At 42.2% G+C, this 18,388-nt stretch overlaps 1 protein-coding gene and 1 pseudogene across 1 annotated transcript in view; one reads left to right on the top strand and one right to left on the bottom strand.

Moving 5' to 3' along the window:
- LOC130115285 (uncharacterized) overlaps positions 1-2,540 on the bottom strand; it is a 34,363-nt gene extending 31,823 nt beyond the window's left edge. The window contains exons 1-2 of the mRNA XM_056282896.1: positions 2,391-2,540; positions 678-857 (exon numbers count right to left, since the gene is read on the bottom strand). Coding sequence (XP_056138871.1) covers positions 678-857; positions 2,391-2,540 — 330 coding nt within the window. The remainder of the gene's footprint in view (positions 1-677; positions 858-2,390) is intronic.
- A 143-nt stretch (positions 2,541-2,683) lies between these two features.
- LOC130115284 (dynein assembly factor with WDR repeat domains 1-like) lies at positions 2,684-17,694 on the top strand (annotated as a pseudogene).
- The last annotated feature ends 694 nt before the right edge of the window (positions 17,695-18,388 follow it).

Below are 18,388 nucleotides of genomic sequence, written 5' to 3'. Positions count from 1 at the left end.
GATACGTTTATTGACAGATACATTTCATCACTCATCTATCATCTAAGTGACCTTTTCAGTCTAAATTGACTGCAGGTATTCCCACCCTTATAAACAATACAGTTGCATGACTGAAATCAGTATTATAGGGAGGAACGTTGGTTTCAACGGGGAGTCAGAGACCATCTATGTGAAGAGGGAACGGCCATCCCTGAACCGAGGGAGGGCTAAGAGTACAGCTTACCATCTTACAATGCTGTGATTGCAAACATTCCCAACTCCGCTGTGACTAGTACACATGGCCATTGAAACACTTGCTAATGGTCACAGCGATTTGTATATGAAACTGGACATTGGTTTGAGTCGTTATGCCACCGTATTGTTTATAAGGGTGGGGATACCTGCAGTCAGTTTAGACTGAAGAGGTCACTTAGATGAGTAATGAAACGTTTCTGTCAAACGTATCGAGATTAACTGCTTCAACCTTCTTTGATTCTAGGATCATGCCCTGTAATCAGAACAAAATATTGAGAACATTATTGATTTATAAATGCTCGTTTACTATGCTAGCAGTCTGGATGAAATTGTAGAAATGATAAATAAAGAAATAGATATATAATGGGTTCAAATCAGAAAAGAACATATTTTCAGACCCCACAATTGATATTTATAAGCAAAGAACATCTTTCATAAAAAACCTGAAGGAAGGTCATTGCAGGCAGGCTGGAGGCGAAGCAGAGCAGGATATAGTTGGTCACCAGAAAGAGCCCCTGTAGAACAATGAGGGGCTTGTACCTCAAGAAGTCAGTCAGCAAGAATACAGGGAAGAGAATGACCAGGTAGGAGTATGTCCAGATGGGGAACAAGTAATTAGTCACCTGTAGAAAAAGACAAAGCAGTAAAGCAAGATAACAAGTTAACATTTATTGTAAAGACAATAAGCAAAAAAAAAAGGGGGGGGCAAGACTCAGTGCTCATCAGCATAAAAATGGCGATCTTTGGTCATAGGTAAATTTCTCACGTAAATGACTTGTGCATGCTTTTCTGAGATAAGCACTGCTAACAATGTGTGTGTGTGTGTGTGTGTGTGTGTGTGTGTGTGTGTGTGTGTGTGTGTGTGTGTGTGTGTGTGTGTGTGTGTGTGTGTGTGTGTGCAAACGCAACATCCATTGCATGTTGTCCGTCTTGGGAGAGAGATTTCTCCTCTGTTGCTCTCCCCGAGTTTTGTTGTTCCTTATCCGATGTGAGGGTCTAAGGACAGGATGCTGTGTTGCTGTAAAGCCCCCTTTGAGGCAAATTTGTGATATTGGGCTATACATATAAAATTGATTCGACTTAGGGCTGGGCGATATGGCCTTTTACTAATATCCCGATATTCTTAGGCCATGTCACGATACACGATATATATCTTGATATTTTGCCTTAGCCTTGAATTAACACTTTGATGCACACAATCATGCCAGTATGATGATTCTACGTGTCTACATTAAAACATTCTTGGTCATACTGCATTAATATATTGTAACGTGCAGGGATAAGTAGACACGCTGGCCACTAGCTGGGGGGGGGGGGGGGGGTCTGACCCTTTAGTCGAGCGGTTAGCGATGTCTCCCGCGGTGCGGGCGGTACGGGTTCGCCTCCGGGCCGCGGCAGTTCCTGTGGTTGCGCTTTACCCCGAATTCGCTACAATGTGCTGATTTTAAACATTCATTACTTACGTTACTGCGGACGTTATCTCCTTCTGTTTTTGACTATTTTTGTCGTATGGTGTTGTTCTGGAAAAAGAAGACGCCAGGCTCAACTGCGTCAGTGCTGGTTGCTTCGGCACTTTCTTCGATATGGCACTGGCCGGAGATGCGCTCGTGCGGAGTTTCAAGCACTCTTGGTTTTCTAGCGGGTGGGTTCTCAAATGGTGAAATAAATTCGTTGTACTACCACCTTTTGTGGCGACGCTTTTGTGGCATAATTTACATATTACGTTTATTTGTTCAACGTCCTCCCTCTTATACCCAAACCACCGCCAGACGATGGATCCTGCGTTGTTTTTCTTGGGAATTAATTCTCCCTCCTCCATTTGTCATAGCACGCGCTGCTGCTACATGCTGCTGGGCGTAGGACGTTGCAGGCACGACAGCATGTGACATACGTAACTAGGTGCGCTTGTTTTATCTCTCTGTGCTGAGAGATGCGAAAGAGTGAGAAAAACCTGTAGTTCAATGCCCGCGACTAAAAGCGACTGCGTGACAATTGAACGTATACTCGAATATTCACGATATAATAATTTTCTACATCCCACAGAGAACAAGCCGCGATACATCGAGTATATTCGATATATCGCCCAGCCCTAATTTGACTTGACTTAGTACACATCTGCATGAATGACCACATGAGCGTGTTCCTTTCAATCTTACCACTTCTTCAGAGATGTTCTTATGTGGTCCAATTAGGTATGGTGTAAGAAAGGGCTCTGCCACTCTACAATTGGCAAAAAATCCATAGAGCGAAAGCACAGCAGTGGGATAAATCCAACCAGAGGACCTCAGCTTGGCCCAACAGTACATTATTATATCTCAGTCGAAATCCCTGGAGAAAGTCTTTGGTTTGGAGCTTCCCAGTATGCCACCAAAATATTCTGGTCTCAGAATAATGTTTTGCTGCTACCACTGGCACGCTTCAAGCTTTCTTTCAGCTGCTTATTGTCTGCATGTGCCCCATTGTTTACGGCAGGACTTTGACCTCTCAGGAAATAGAGGAATTACAGAGGCATGATAAAACAAGCCTTATGTCAGTCTTACTTCATTTATAAATTCCACTAGACAAGAAAATCACATTTCATGAGATGTTGAGAACATTTCAAGTAATGCATATCACCCTGTATTTTACAGACATATTCTGGTAAATCTTCATGTCAAAGATAATCCTGGTCTGCAAGGAAAAAATGAAATTTTTATAGAAGCCTACTGTCCATATTACTGTTTACTGCTTCACCAAGCTACTGTAGATAAGACAGATGCTGCACGTGCATCCTCCACACCAATAACACGTGTTGCAAGCTTGCAGCCACTCAGATCATCTCACAAACAGAATGGTAATTTGTCAAAAATCAGTTATTGCTAGCACTCAATATTCAAGGAGGGTAGAGTTAGGTTTAGTTTCAGGGTGAGGGTTATGTTTAGGGGTAGAGATTAGGTTAGGGTTAGATTAAAACCTTGACCGTCATTTCTTTGAATGGTTCGTCAGGTGACGGACAACCACCAATCACGTCTCGTCACGAGATTTTGGCATTGTACCCGTACTTTGCATGCGTGGCGGCCCGCATGAGAGCGTGACTTGCATCCATCGCCATAGCAACAGTTTGTTTTAGTTTTTTTTAAATAGCAACTGTTTTGTTTGTCTAGGATATACTGAATGCATGAATAAATGACAGACGTGTGCCAAGTTCAGAACGAGTCATCTCTCAAAGCAAGTAACAACTCCCCTATATCCGGGGTCATGCATCAAACATCAAACTAGTAGATTGCCGATGCTATTGATCTAACTAGACCATGTAACATCCTCCTTTTCCAATGTAAACACCAACACATTAGAGCATAGTGCAAGTACATAGTACAACATGTCACAATATAACTTGTAAATAAAATAAATATTTTCCTGTATCAAAACAAAACTACTGTTTGTCCTCATTCCTTCTGGTTCTCTTCCTTTTTTCTTTTTTTTTAGTTTTTTTTTCTTCTTTTTTTTTATGGCAACCTCCATTGGCAAAAGTCAGGCAGTTAGAGCCCCTCATCACAGAGTTCAGGGCTGACCAGGTCAAACAGCTGATCCTCAGACTGCAGCAGAAACGGGGCCAGCAGGATCACCAAAGGTTCTTTCTTACCAAGGTCAGAAACAGAAACTGTATTTGCATTACTAGCCAATAGTGAATGGGCAAATCAACATGCAGTTAAATAAGACTACTGTTGTAGGGTAACCTACACTTGCAACAACTACCTATACTAACCTATTTGATTTACAACAGGGGCAGTGATTCTGAAAGTAATGTGTATCTTGCCTGGTTTTGGGGAACACAGAAGACAACACCTCTAGTTCCTCTCTTGAAATTTCCTCTATTATTTGATTGTGCTAGATTGAAATTATTTGAATGCAGTAGACTGAGGCTACAGAGAGGGCATCCAGGTGGCTTTGGATTAGAAGGAGTGATCTGTGGGCCAGTGCTGCTGGGACACAAGCCAGGGCCTGATCAACCCTGGCTGGGTCTCCTGAGAGAGGGTGTATGATGTTGAAAGACCTGAAACACCCAAGGACCTCAGGAAACATCACTGATCTGTCCCAGTGCATTCTAGGATGAATCTTCAAATCAAATATCAAATTTTTTTCCCAATGTCTGATTCAGGCTGAAATGTCTTTGGGCACACAAATGTTGGATCAGATCGAGGAAATTAAGCAGTTTTAGACCGTTTTCTTGTTGTTAAATTTGTTACTCAATGACTTTTGTAAGTTTACAATCAAACTTTGGATGTTTAAATTTTCAGAAAAAAAGGTTAGTTTTTCAAAATTTACTAAGACATTTTAAAATCTGAGTTTGCTGTTTTGCTTGGTGGCAAGAACCAGTGATTATTGCTTTAAAGTGACACTAGAGGGAAGCAGCGGTCAGCATACCAAGTCTATCCAGCGCATCAAAGTCAAATTAATTATGCATGGAAGTGACACCAGTAAACTTAAATATTTGAAATTGAACAAATTCAGTGAATTAAGTATATCCCCTCAGAGTTAGTTTTCTCATGATCCTTCTCTGGTACCCTTTCCAGGTGCTCCAGGCACATTTACTGCCTCTGAAAAATGTTGCCTTCAACAAATTGGGGTTGAGGTAAGTTTATCTGCAGCACATGGAGAGCTGCCATTCTGGCTTCTAGAAAACCCTGGGCATTTGTTTCTTGGGTTCAGAGAGGGTGAGCAGTACCCTCTCCCCTTTGTTCATTCACTCTCTGTCTATGTCTATGTCGCTTTCACTCTGTCTCTGTCTCTCTCTCTCTCTGCCATCCTTCAGTTTCATAACTGGAAGTTGTGACATGCAGAATGTGGGACACCGTGTCAGGCACTGAGCTGCACACACTAGACACAGGGGTGGGCAATCTTATCCAGAAAGGGCCGGTTTGGGTGCAGGTCTTTGTTCCAACCAAGCAGTTACACACCTATGTCTCCTAATCAAGTTTCTCAGCAAAGACTCTACTGGTTGATTAGTGGGATCCGGTGTGTAACTGCTTGGTTGGAACAAAAACCTGCACCCACCCCAGCCCTTTCTGGATAAGATCGCCCACCCCTGCGAGAGGGTCATAGGAACGTGGTATATGCCATTGCATTCAACAACCCCTATGGGTAAGGAGTTGTTTTGAAGAACATTTTAGAAAGAGTTATGAGGAACTCAGTGGCTCCCTCTGACACTCAATTATTTCTTGTTCATTTGTTCAAAGCCACTTTGTTTTGTTTTAAGATATCCTGTCTTTGCTCTTTTTTTCTGTGCTATTTGATATTTGCTTCTCTGTTCCTTAAACTCGGGGACAAGATTGCCGCTGGTTCTTTTGATAAGACCTGCAAACTATGGAGTGCAGAGACTGGCAAATGTTTTCATACCTTTCGCAGACACATGGCAGAAATAGTATGTTACACATCTTTGTTAAATTCTAAAAATGTGTTTTTCATTTAAGGGTTGCTTAGTGTGCAACAAGAGAAGTTGTCAGTATGAAAAATAACAATAGTACCACTACGATAACACCATTACAGCCACTAATACTAATACTTAAGCTACTATTACAGCTACTGCCACTAATACTACAACTTATTATTATCATTATTATCTATACATTTTCTATCTTAAAGACATTTCTCACATTTCAAATAGCTACCGTAAAGCGTCTTTACGATAGTCACAACAGTCAATAAAGTATATCAAAAATCAAATTTAAAAAAACAAAATAAAAATCAGTAATTCAGTAAGGTGAATTTGGATTGAATATTCATCTCAATTTTGTTGTATTAAGGCATGTTTGGATTTCCTCCGGGTGCTCCGATTTCCTCTCGCAGTCCAAAGATATGTAGGTCAGATGAATCGGCCATACTAAATTGTCCCTAGGTGTGTGTGTGTGTGTGTGTGTGTGTGTGGGCCCGCCCTGTGATGGACTGGCAGCTTGTCCAAGGTGTCTCACTGCCTGCCGCCCAATGACTGCTGGGATAGGCTCCAGCATCCCCACAGCCCTGAGAGCAGGATAAGTGGTTTGGATAATGGATGGATAGACAATAGTCAATAGTGACAATAGTCAAAATTAAAAAGCCTCCTTTCCAGAACAGGACTATGTTTTGCCAAGTCCAGGACAAACTCAGCATATAAATCATATGACACTGAAAGAAATATTAAATGTTTGGAAACAACGGCCCTGCTTTAGTTGATGGTGTTTTGGAATCATATAAGATACTTTATTGTCATTGTGCGCACACAAGGAAATTTCATTTGGTGACTCTCAGGCCAGCAGCACTAGACAAGGTTAATGATTAACAACAGATAAACACAAGGACAAACCAAATTTAGTACAACAAGTGAGGTAGTAAAAATAAGTGAGATAGCAAAAATGATAATGAGACAATAAAAGATAGCAGTGGCTTTTAAAGTTCAAAATAGTGTATGGGATTATTGCACATAGTTGTCCATATTGCAGCGGCTTTAGTACCAGTTAGCCCTCAGCAGTTATAGGTGTGTGTGTGTGTGTGTGTGGGGGGGGGGTGATGGAGGCTACAGCTCTGGGGAAGAAGCTGTTCCTCATGTCTGTTAGTCTAGGTTTTGATGGTGGGGTATCTTTTCCCCGATGGCAAGGGAATAAACACACAGTGACCTGGATGTGTTGTGTCTTTGCGGATGTTGCTGGCTTTCCTCTGTAGGCGGCCAGCATTACACAGCATCACAGTTTGGGAGCACAACTCCCACAATCCTCTGTGCTGCCTTTACCACCGGGGCCAAGTCCTTCCTGTTCTCTGCTGTGGAGCTGGCATACCACACTGTGACACATTGACAGAGGATGCTTTCTATTGTGCTTCTGTAAAAGTTGACCAGTAGCTGAGAGGAGCGACCAGCTTGTTTAAGTTTCCTGAGGAAGAAAAGCCTCTGTTGTGCTTTCTTCACCAGGTGGGAGGTGTTGAGTGACCATTTGAGTTCTTTGGTTATGTGGATTCCCAGGAATTTGATGTTATCCACAATATGCACCTCTTTACCGTTTATGTGCAGTGGGGGTGGGGTGGTCTTCCTGGATCTCCTAAAGTCCACAGAGATTTCCTTTGTTTTACTGGTGTTCAGGACCAGGTTATTGTCTGAACACCACTCAGCCAGATGTTGGACCTCCTCTCTGTAGTGTGTCTGCTTGTTGTTGGTTATGAGTCCCACTATAGTGGTGTCATCAGCAAACTTGATTATAGTGTTGAAGGAATGAATGGGGGTACAATCGTGGGTGGAAAAAGGTGAAGAGGGCTGGACTGATCACACAGCCCTGTGGCACACCTGTGTTCAGGATGAGGGTTGAAGATTTATGGTTGCCTATCCTGACATTTTGTGGTCTGTGAGTGAGGAAGTCCATAATCCATGAACAGAGTGAGGTGGTTAATCCTAGGTTGCTGAGTTTGTGTACCAGTTTATGGGGGATTATTGTATTGAAAGCAGAGCTGAAGTCAAAAAAGAGCATCCTGACATATGTGTTTGGATGCTGCAGGTGGGACAGAGCTGTATGAAGTGTAATTGAGACTGCATCCTCCATAGATCTGTTCCCCCAATAGGCAAATTGGTGGCTGTCCAGATCTGTGGGGATGATGTCCTTGATGTGAGAAAGTACTTCATAATAATTGGGGTGAGGGCAACTGGGTGATAGTCATTGAGGCAGATGACTGCTGTCTTCATGGGTACAGGCACAATGGTGTTGGATTTCAGGTAGGTGGGGACTACAGCCTGTTGTAAGGAGAGGTTGAAGATGTTGGTGAACACCCCTGTTAGTTGGTCAGCGCATGTCTTCATTGTGCAGCCCGGCACTCTGTTTGGTCCTGCCGCTTTGGCGATATCAATTCTCCTCAAATTGGATTTCACCTGATGGTGCTGTAGGACGAGTGCATGCTCCTCCTTGGGCAGGGTCATTTGGACCCTCACTCTGTTGTTCTGCATTTCAAAGCGTGCAAAGAACTGGTTAAGCATGTCAGGGAGGGCGCTGTCACAGGTGATGTGTGGGGTGCTGCATTTGTATCCACTATGTTTTTAATACCTCTCCACATGCTCCGGGGGTTGTTGTTGTGTGTGAAGTGCCCCTCAATGCACCTGCTTGTACCTGCATTTAGCCTCTCTAATGCCCTTTTTAAGTTCCTCCGGGCATTTTTGTAGGCCAGCATGTCATCTGTCCTGAAGGCAGCATCTTGAGCCCTGAGCAGAGACCGAACATTCCTGTCCAGGCATGGCTTCAGGTTCAGAAATACCTTGATGGTTTTGGTAGTTGGTACTGTCTCAGTACAGAAGTGAATGTAGGCCAGGACAGCTGACGTGTATTCCTCTAAGTTTTCTTCCTGTGCAAACACTTCCCAGTCTGTGCTTCCAAAGCAGGCCTGCAGTCATGAGGTGGCTTCCTCACTCCAAACTTGGACAGTTTTAACAGCTGGCCTTGTTCTGTAGATTAGAGGTTTATAGGATGGAATCATAACCAGTGAGATGTGGTCGGATAAGCCGAGGTGTGGTGATGGTGCAGCTTTGTATGCTCCTGGGATGTTGGTGTAAACTTCATCCAGAATATTTTTGTCTCTGGTTGGGAAGTTGATATTCTTGTGGAGTTTGGGCAGCACTGTCTTTAGTTCTGAGTGGTTAACGTTTCCTGCCAAAATCACAGTTCCCTCAGGATGTGCATTCGGCTGGTTGTTGATAGTGCTGTGCAGTTCCTCCAGTGCTATCTTAGCGTTAGCATGTCATGGTATGTAAACAGCTGTGATTAAGACGGCAAAAAACTCCCTCGGCATATAAAATTGCCTGCATTTCACAGCCAGGTATTCTAAGTCCGGGGAGCAGTGTGTCCCAATAATGTCCGTTCAAATTTGGGAGAACAAATCATATGCAAGAGCTGAACCTGGGGATGCTAACTCCTAACAGTGCTTTTTATTCGTTTTTCTTATGATGCAGTGTGGCATTTAATCCCCAGAGTACACTGATAGCCACAGGCAGCATTGGACAATACTGCCAAGCCGTGGGATGTGGAGACTGGGGTGGATCTGGCCACTCAGATAGTTAGTTATCTAGTTATTTTTTTAACATTTATTTTTCATTACTGTTCTGTGTGTCCATTTGTCCATGTCTCTCTTTCACATTTTCTCTCTTGCTCATATAAATCCAATAATGATTTATGAATTCATTCATTCATTCATGTCTACAGTAATTATTCATTCACGGTGAGCCATTAACCTTGTGGATTCTCAGCTCCTTTTCCGGTTCACTTATCCTTCTGTCATCTGATTGGGAATTGTACTTAAATGAGGCAGTCTTAACCCAATGTGCGGGGAATACAGATCTTTGTTTTATGCATGAGTGGCACATGGGTACGTGTTGTGACTGGTTGACTGACTAGCTGGCTATGTGCTAAAAAAAAAACGGTTCTAAAACTTTTGTCTTTCTCTGTTCTCTTTACAGCCCAAAAACTTGAAAAATAAATCAATCTCCGGTCAAATTAATACAAAAACCAATGTGTGCATTCCCTTTATAAGAACCTACTTTTATATGACTTCTGGTGGAGAGAGGACTGGAGTAGATGCATTTGCCGTACTCTCCCATGACTTTACAACCCATAACTTTTTTATATCGTGAACCTTTGTCTAATTTTTTTTACTAAGGGCAGACACCATCTATAAACTGCCCTATGGCATCCCAAACAAAACATAATAAAAAAGAAGATGGCAAAAAAGACGAACATTCCACTGATGCAAGAGGGATTATTAGCATGCAGGCCCTCGCTAACTTGCTGGAAGAGCACCGCGTGTCTATGTCATCAGCCTTTTCTACCAAATTTAAGTCAGCATTTGCATCTCGTGAAACCAAATTAGATGTGATGCAGGCAACAGTCACTGATTACGGGTCTCTTTGAAGTCATCAAGGAAAATGTCAAGCTGTCTCCAGTAAGGATACTAGCAGCGCAGTGCCAGCATCCTCACCTAAACATTTTTGCTTTTGTTAAAATTGTCTGCATTTTTGTCAGGTAACACTGTGAATAATGGGAATTGTGACTGAAAGAGAGTAGTGAGTATGGAAAGAATGGAAAGTTGCATAAGGTTTTGGCTTCATTATTATTATTCTTTTTGTTTCCTTTTTCTCTTCCCCTGGCTATGCTGTTATCCCCCCCCCCCCCCCCCCGCAGGCATCATCTGGACACATGTTCTGTCCCCAGTGTTTTGTGAACAATGTTGAGCATAACATCTCAAGGTAAGGGCTGTTGGTTTGTCTCATGGAATTTTAGGCGTGTCAATGGAGTCACCAAATGAGGTTAAGTGTTGGCACACCTAAAACAGCTTAAAGGGGATATTTATTTCCTGCAGGAAAACCATCTTATGCTTTCTGAAATTTCATGCATTAAGAGATCCTGGATGAGTCATATATTTCACTCCAAGTATTCCAAAAGGGTGAGAGGGGCAGCTATCATAATTGATAAAAATGTAGCATTCGATCTTCAAAATCCATTGAAGATCCCACTGGTCGATTTGTAGCAGTATCGGGCAAGCTGTTTAACATACCTGTAGTTTTAGCATGCGTCTATGCCCCTGTCTGGGATGATGACAGATGTATTAACCTTTTTTTTCCCCTTCTCTCCCTGATGTAGATAGTCACTACCTGCTCTTAGATGGCAATTTTAATCTCCTCCAAGACCCTGACCTTTATGGGTCTTCCTCTGGACCGTCCACTTTGTCTAAAGCTGCCACAGTACTGAATTCACTTAAGGACCAGCTTGGTTTGAGCGACCCTTTGAGGTCCACCCATCCATCTGTAAATGCATACTCGTTTTTCTCCCACGTTCACCATTCTTACTCGAGACCTGATTTCTTTCTTGTTGACAACAGAATCTTACATTGGATTAATAGCAGTATGCACCATAGTATTGTAATCTTAGACCATGCCCCCACATCAGTGGACATACACTTCCCCAGTTACAACTCTTCACCCAGACAATGGAGGCTCTCCCCACAATTGTTAACCAATATGAAATTTAAAAAAAGTCTTTTCAGACGAAACCTCTCACTTTTTTCCCCAGACGAACGACATGCCAAATATTGCAAAAGGTATCTTGTGGGAAGCGTGCAAGGCCTACCTGTGGGAGCAGCTATCTGCTTTGCTTCTCAGTTGAAAAGAGCAGAAACATTCAGATTGACAGAGATCTCGGATCAACAGAGGGCTGATGTGCAGTATGCCTCCACTCCCACCTCAGTGTTTTACAGCCAACGACTTAAGCTTCAAGCTGAGTTCAATTTCTTGTCAACCACCAAGATTGAAAGACAATTATTACAATCAAGGCAATGCTACTTCGAAATGGGAGAAGAAGGTGGTAAACTTCTTGCTCACTGGGCCAGGACAGCGGCTGTCTCAAGACTGATCCCAAGGATAGGATCACCACTGGGGATTATTGTCTCCCAACCCAAAAATGGTGAATGACGTTTTAAAAAAAAATATTCTGACCTTTATTCCTCTGAATATTCACCTGAAGTCTGGAATGGCCACAACCCTTTAGAGTTGATCATGTTTCCGAGAATCAGTGTCAATTACACCAATGAGCTGAGAGCTCCGATTTCAGCCAATGAAGTAAGGGAGGCAGTCAGACTGCTGCAAAATTGTAAACCCCCAGGCCCGCACGGGTACATAGTAGAGTTTTATAAAGAATATTCAAATTTAATCTCTCCACTTTTAGCTGATGTTTACAATGAATCCTCCACTAATGGCCAACTACCTTTGAGTTTATCTGAAGCCACCATCTGTCTCTTACTAAAAAAAGACAAACACCCTCTTGAATGTAACAGTTACAGGCCCATATCTCTCTTAAATGTAGACCAAGAGATTCTAGCAAAGGTTTTAGCTTCACGTTTACAACGGGCCCTACCAAATTTGATTTCAACAGACCAAACTGGTTTCATGATCGGAAGGAGCTCCTCTTATAACACCGGAAGGCTGCTCAATATGATCGGCTCCCCCAACCCTGACACTCCTGAGGTAGTAATATCTTTAGATGTGGAAAAAGCATTTGACAGGGTTGAGTGGCGATACCTTTATTATGTCTTAGAAAGGTTTGGTTTTAGCTCTGACTTTTGCATGGATTAGACTACTCCATGGAGTGCCGGTTGCTTGTGTTCTCACCAGTGGTGTGAGGTCTCCCCCTTTTGCTCTCCACCGTGGCACCAGACAGGGGTGCCCTCTCTCTCCCCTCTTATTTGTAATTGCCATCGAACCCCTAGCCATTTGGCTTCGAGAGGAGAGGAGGTTTCAGGGCATCACCAGGATGGGTGTCACTTACAAACTGTCCTTATATGCAGACGATCTGCTTTTATATGCCTCCAACCCAGTTTCATCCCTCCCGGTTGTCAAAGACATTTTAATTAAATTCGGCAAATACTCTGGATATAAGTTAAATTTCCAAAAAAGTGAACTTCTCCTCATCAATGCTTTGTCCAAGAAAATACCACAGTCTGTCCTACCATTCAGAGTAGTCTCTGAAGACTTTAAATACTTGGGAGTGTTTATCACCACCTCATTTAATGACCTTTTTGCCAAAAACTTTCAAACCCTTGTCGATAAATATAAACTTGACATAATTCGCTGGTCCTCTCTCCCCTTGTCTTTAATTGGCCGTGTTAACCTTATAAAGGTGTTGATCCTCCCCAAATTCCTATACCTATTTCAACACATTCCAATTTTTATGAAAAAGTATTTCTTTCATCAATTAGATGAGATGGTATCCTCATTCCCATAGGCTAATAAACTGCCATAACATTTTACAACTCCGAAGAAAGTCAGGTGGTCTGCCACTGCCCAATTTTATTCAGTATTAGTGGGCATGCAATATTGGAAAATTACACTGTTGGATCGATAACAGGGCTGAGACACGTCCCCTATGGGCCCAAATGGAGCTAATGTCTTCGAAGCTCTCCCTCCAGTCTGTCATTACTGCACAACTCCAGCTTAAAATTCATCCATCCATTATCTGAACCGCTTATCCTGCTCTCAGGGTCGAGGGGATGCTGGAGCCTATTCCAGCAGTCATTGGGTGGCAAGTGGGAAGACACCCTGGACAGGCCGCCAGGCCATCACAAGGCCCGCACGCACGCACGCACGCACGCACGCACGCACGCACACACACACACACACACACACACACACACACACACACACACACACACACACATTCATACCTAGGGACAGTTTAGTATGGCCGATTTACCTGACTTACATGTCTTTGGACTGTGGGAGGAAACTGGAGCCCCCGGAGGAAACCCACGCAGACATGGGGAGAACAGGCAAACTCCACACAGAGGCTGACCCGGGACGTCCAGGCAACCGTGCTAACCACTGCGCCACCGTGCCGCCCTGTGTCAAACATGTCCTGAATAAAACAATTTAGTGAGCACAGCAGAAATAATGGTCATTATAGAAGAGAGACAAGCAATATGTAGACAGGAAAGCTAAACGTGTCTGATAGTCTTTTTAGAGGTCTATAGGCTTGGGCCTACCTTATTTGAAGAGAAGCTCACATCAACGACCTTTCTGGGATACAAACAGGTTAATCACCATGTCATTGAAGTCCGGTGATTTTCCCAAAATCCAGTCATTACCAAGTCAGTTAAGATATGGGTACAATTCCGTAAGCATTTCAAATTGGACAAACCCTGTACTTTAGCCCCAGTCTTCAAAAACCACTTATTCCCACCTTCTTCCTCTGACCCCATTTTTCACATTTGGTGTGACGAGCTTACTTAATATCAAAGATTTCTATAAGGAAGGAATCTTCACTGATTTCACAGAGCTCTCAACCAGGTTTAACCTGCCTAAATCCCACTTCTTTCGCTTCCTTCAAGTTAGACATTTCATTAAAACCAACTACCCCCATTTCCCTAATCACCCTCCTGGATCCGCTATTTACCCCATTTTTACTCTGGACCCTGTACAGAAACGCTCAATTTCCATAATTTATGGCTCCACTGACTCCCTTAACCCCAATCCAGCAGCCCATTTGAAGGAGATCTGGGAACAGGAACTTGGTGTGTCAATACATGACAACCAGTGCGACCATATTCTCGAACTGGTCCACTCAGCTTCTATGTGTGCTAGGCATGATCTAATCCAGAGTAAGGTTCTGTTCAGAGTACACTACAACAATGTCCGACTGGCAAAAATCTACCCAGCTATCAATGATACTTGCAATAGGTGCAAACAATCACCTGCAAACCATACTCACATGTTTTGGTCCTGTCCAAAACTGACAGATTTCTGGTGTCAAATTTTTAACACACTTGGGACAATATTTGGTATGAACCTTAAGCCTGAACCTCTTACAGCCCTATTTGGAGTCCCACCATCTACAGCACCTAATTTGTCTTTGATAAAAAGTGCATCTTGGCCTTTACAACTCTTTTAGCTAGGTGCCTAATTTTATTTAAGTGGAAACATGTCCCCCCCCCCACACACACACAATAGCTGGCTCAAGGAGATACTATCTCACATCAAACTTTAAAAAAATAGATTTTCAATTAAAAACCCTGGTAAACCCTTTGACATGACCTGGAAGCCCTTTATTGATTATTTGAAGATGGCTACCATTCACCCAGATGACAACTAGATGCCCCTTCTTTTTCTAATAGCCAGTGGGAAGACTTTGGGCAGGAAATGTTATTGGGTTAATAGGTATGAGTGTACATATATTTGCCTTTCACTTAGTGTTTTTTTTTTCTTCTTTTTTTTGTCTTGTAACAAGTGGTTGGGATTAGGTTGGAGGAATTACGGGGCTAATGGGTACATGAAGATTGGGTAAGAATTAATTGGAATAGGGATTGATTTCTGTTCTTGTTGCTGTTTTTTTTCTACTCTTTGTATACCCCACTATAATAGGTTCTGTTTATATATGTATGAAACCAGTTCAATTGGACATTTTGTATATATAACAATGTTTTGTATGCAACACTGGTTCAAAAATCAATAAAAAGATAAAAAAAGAACCTACTTTTTAAAGTGTATTCTCATGAAGTCTTACAACTGCAGAAAAAATACATTCCTAGTCTTTGATGTGCACATGTCTGCATCCCCATTTAACCATTGGGAATCCTTCTCTTTCTTCTTCTTCTGTCTCGCTCTTTAATTCTGCTTATCCAGGGTCACACTGCAGAGGTCATTGCTTTGTCCTTTAACACACTGGGAAACCAGATCGTCACTGGCTCCGTTGACCACACTGTCTCGCTGTGGGATTTTGCTTCAGGGAGGTCAGAAATCATTAATGCACCTAAAATGTGTGTGTGTGTGTGTGTTCTCTCTGCATGCCTGTCTATTTCTTAAAAGATAAATTCTGTGGGTATCTGCATCTTGTGACTATGGTCTTCACCACATGCAGATACTGCTGTGTACATGCTTATTCAAATGTGTGCACACGTGTCTTAAATTGTCCCACATTAATCACAGTGTGTTTTCCTCCGCTGTATTCATACCCTGATAGGTCACCAAGGAGAGATTGCCAATGTTCAGATGAACTGGGACTGCTCCCTCATAATCAGTGGCTCCTTGGACAAAATAAATCATGCTCACAAGTCAGAGTTATTCACATCACTGCGTTCCTCAAGGGGAGCCGGGTAAAATAAAGCCACTTAGGCAGCTAACAGGTACATGTTAGAATGCTAAGTGGGTTGGGATGTGTGTTTGGGCACACGCTTGCAAGTTCACGTATACATAAGTGTCTGTGTGTGTCTGTGTTATTACGTGAATGTGTTGCTTTTTGTGTGTTGACAACTTTGGGGGGCAGCTAGTGGGAAGTGTCTGGCAACCCTCACTGGGCCCAAGGAAGAGTTGCTGGATGTGTTTTAATTTAACTGGTCACCTCATTGCTACTGCCTTTGCTGATGGTGAGACTAATAGCGGTGTTAATTTCTATAGTGTTGTAGATAGTACCTAAACATAACCAATAACAGGATTTCTTTTTTTTCTTTTTTCCAGATGTTAATGTTTTCTATATAGAACCTCTTTTTTTGGTGTAGATTCCTGCTCTTTTGCTTTTTGTTCCTTATTATTTTTAGTTCTTTGTGTCGTTTAGGTCACAGTCCTAAAAAGTGTTTGTGCTACAGCATTTTAATTTAAATTATTTTGCCTTTTTTGTGTAAGTACAAAAAAGAATGTGTTTTAACATCAAATACAGTGTGCTAGTGTGTTAACAGTTCAATGTCAGAATATACCTGTGTTAATAGTATGCAATATTAGAAAGATTTGACTTAACATAGAAATATTTCTTAGGGTTATATAATGACAAATCAGTTTTCACATTAAGCTAATAAAAAATATGGGCAACTGAAAAATGCACATTACATTGACATGCCCCTCAAAGCCTTGTCTGTCCTTTTTCCCTCTCCAGGTACAGCCTGTGTGTATAGTGCAGCCACACATCAGTCTTGTGAAGCTGGGGGGCCACAAGGGAGAGATCTCCAAGGTGAGTCATTTAACCCAAAACAGCTTCACAGCCAATGCTTGAGTATTTCTCCCCCTTCACAATGTTGAAGTGTACATCTGTTTGGCTGGAAAAAAGTAGTTTGCTGGAGAGCATCCCTGTAACAGTTTTATGAAAAATGTTTTCACTTAAGTTTTATTGAGTTTTTAAAAAGATATAAACAGAACAGTACATCAATATCAACACCCAAAATAATACAGTAAGATATACAAACAGATAAAAATAAAAAACAATAAATAGTTGTCTGGAAATATTTCAATATTCACACGAATATTTTAATTAGGCATTCATTTAGCTGGTGTCATTTCCCATATAAATGTTCAAATTTTCCCAGTTCTTTTTAAATATATTCTGTTGGACTCTCAAAATGTATGTCAACTTTTCCATAACAAAAATGTCTTTGACAACCTCCATCCACTGTTCCTGTTTTGGAGTGTTTACATTGAGTCAGTTTGTGGTAACGGCTTTCTTACATGTGGCAAGTAAAACTTTAGTCAAGTAGAGATCCTCTCTCATCACAACATCATCAGTGTTACCAAGATACATCACAGAGCAGGTATTTGGGATTTCATATCCCAAAATATTGTTGGTATCTAAGTTTACATTCTTCCATTATAACCTAATCTTTGTGCATTTCCAGAAAATATGTGAGTGGTCAGCCTCCATGCTCCCACACAGCCTCCAACACTGATGTTGTGCAGCAAGTTGCCTGCCTTTTATTTTGGGTTTTATGAAAAAGTGAGTTAAATTCTTCCAGCAGAATTTCCTCCATATTTCTGAGTTTGTGGCTATACATTGTGTCTCACACATTTGATACCATTCTTCCTCTGTTATCTGAATCTTTAACTCTGCTTCCCACTTTGCTTTTATGTAGAGCACTGAATCCCCCCTGCTTCACCCCAAAGCTCGGTCGTCGTCGTCGTTGGCGTCTCTCGTGTCCGAGGATCCATTCCATGAGATTAAGATGTGTGCTTAAAAACTTGGAGCCATTCGCTGAAGCCTTGATTAAAGTGGTGATCAGGTCGCAACGCTGGTCCACACTGCTTGGCCTGGGAGGATCTAGTTCCATGGCAACACTAGAGTGAAGACGATGGGATCCATCACAGGTTGCACCCAAGTGATGGTCGGATTGGGAGTCCGGACTGCCCACTTGTTAGGCACTTACGAGCCAGGGATGTGTGGGATTTTTATAACCGCCAGTTTGTGGTCCCGTTAGGCTTTAGCCAGCTGAGTGCTGCCCAGGTTACGCCAACTCCACAAGTGAAGTCCGGTCAATACCACGAGAAGGGGCCTATCCGGGGTTTGTCATGCATGCAGGAATCAGTAGCCTGTACCGTTCAGCCTACATCACATGACGCTTCAGCAACCCAAAGCTTGGTACAAAGCAGAGATGACCCTAAGCCCCTTCTTTTTGTATGCATACACAATCACCCCAATCACATTATTTTAAGTTTCATCTGGTTCCAACCTTATCTGTTTTGTAAAGTAGTCTCTTAACTGAATGTATCTAAAAAAAAACTTTGTTTTTGAGACCATATTTTGCCTTTAAATCTTGGAAGTTCATAAATTCACAGTTTTCTAGAACTGTACAAATTGCCGTAATGCCTTTTTGTGCCCATTCTTTGAATATTGGATCATACACTCCTGGCTTAAACTTTTGAGTCATATGC

The sequence above is a fragment of the Lampris incognitus genome, chromosome 7 (genome assembly GCF_029633865.1).
Source record: "Lampris incognitus isolate fLamInc1 chromosome 7, fLamInc1.hap2, whole genome shotgun sequence".
Taxonomy (NCBI): domain Eukaryota; kingdom Metazoa; phylum Chordata; class Actinopteri; order Lampriformes; family Lampridae; genus Lampris; species Lampris incognitus.
This window is presented reverse-complemented; position numbering and strand designations above follow the sequence as displayed.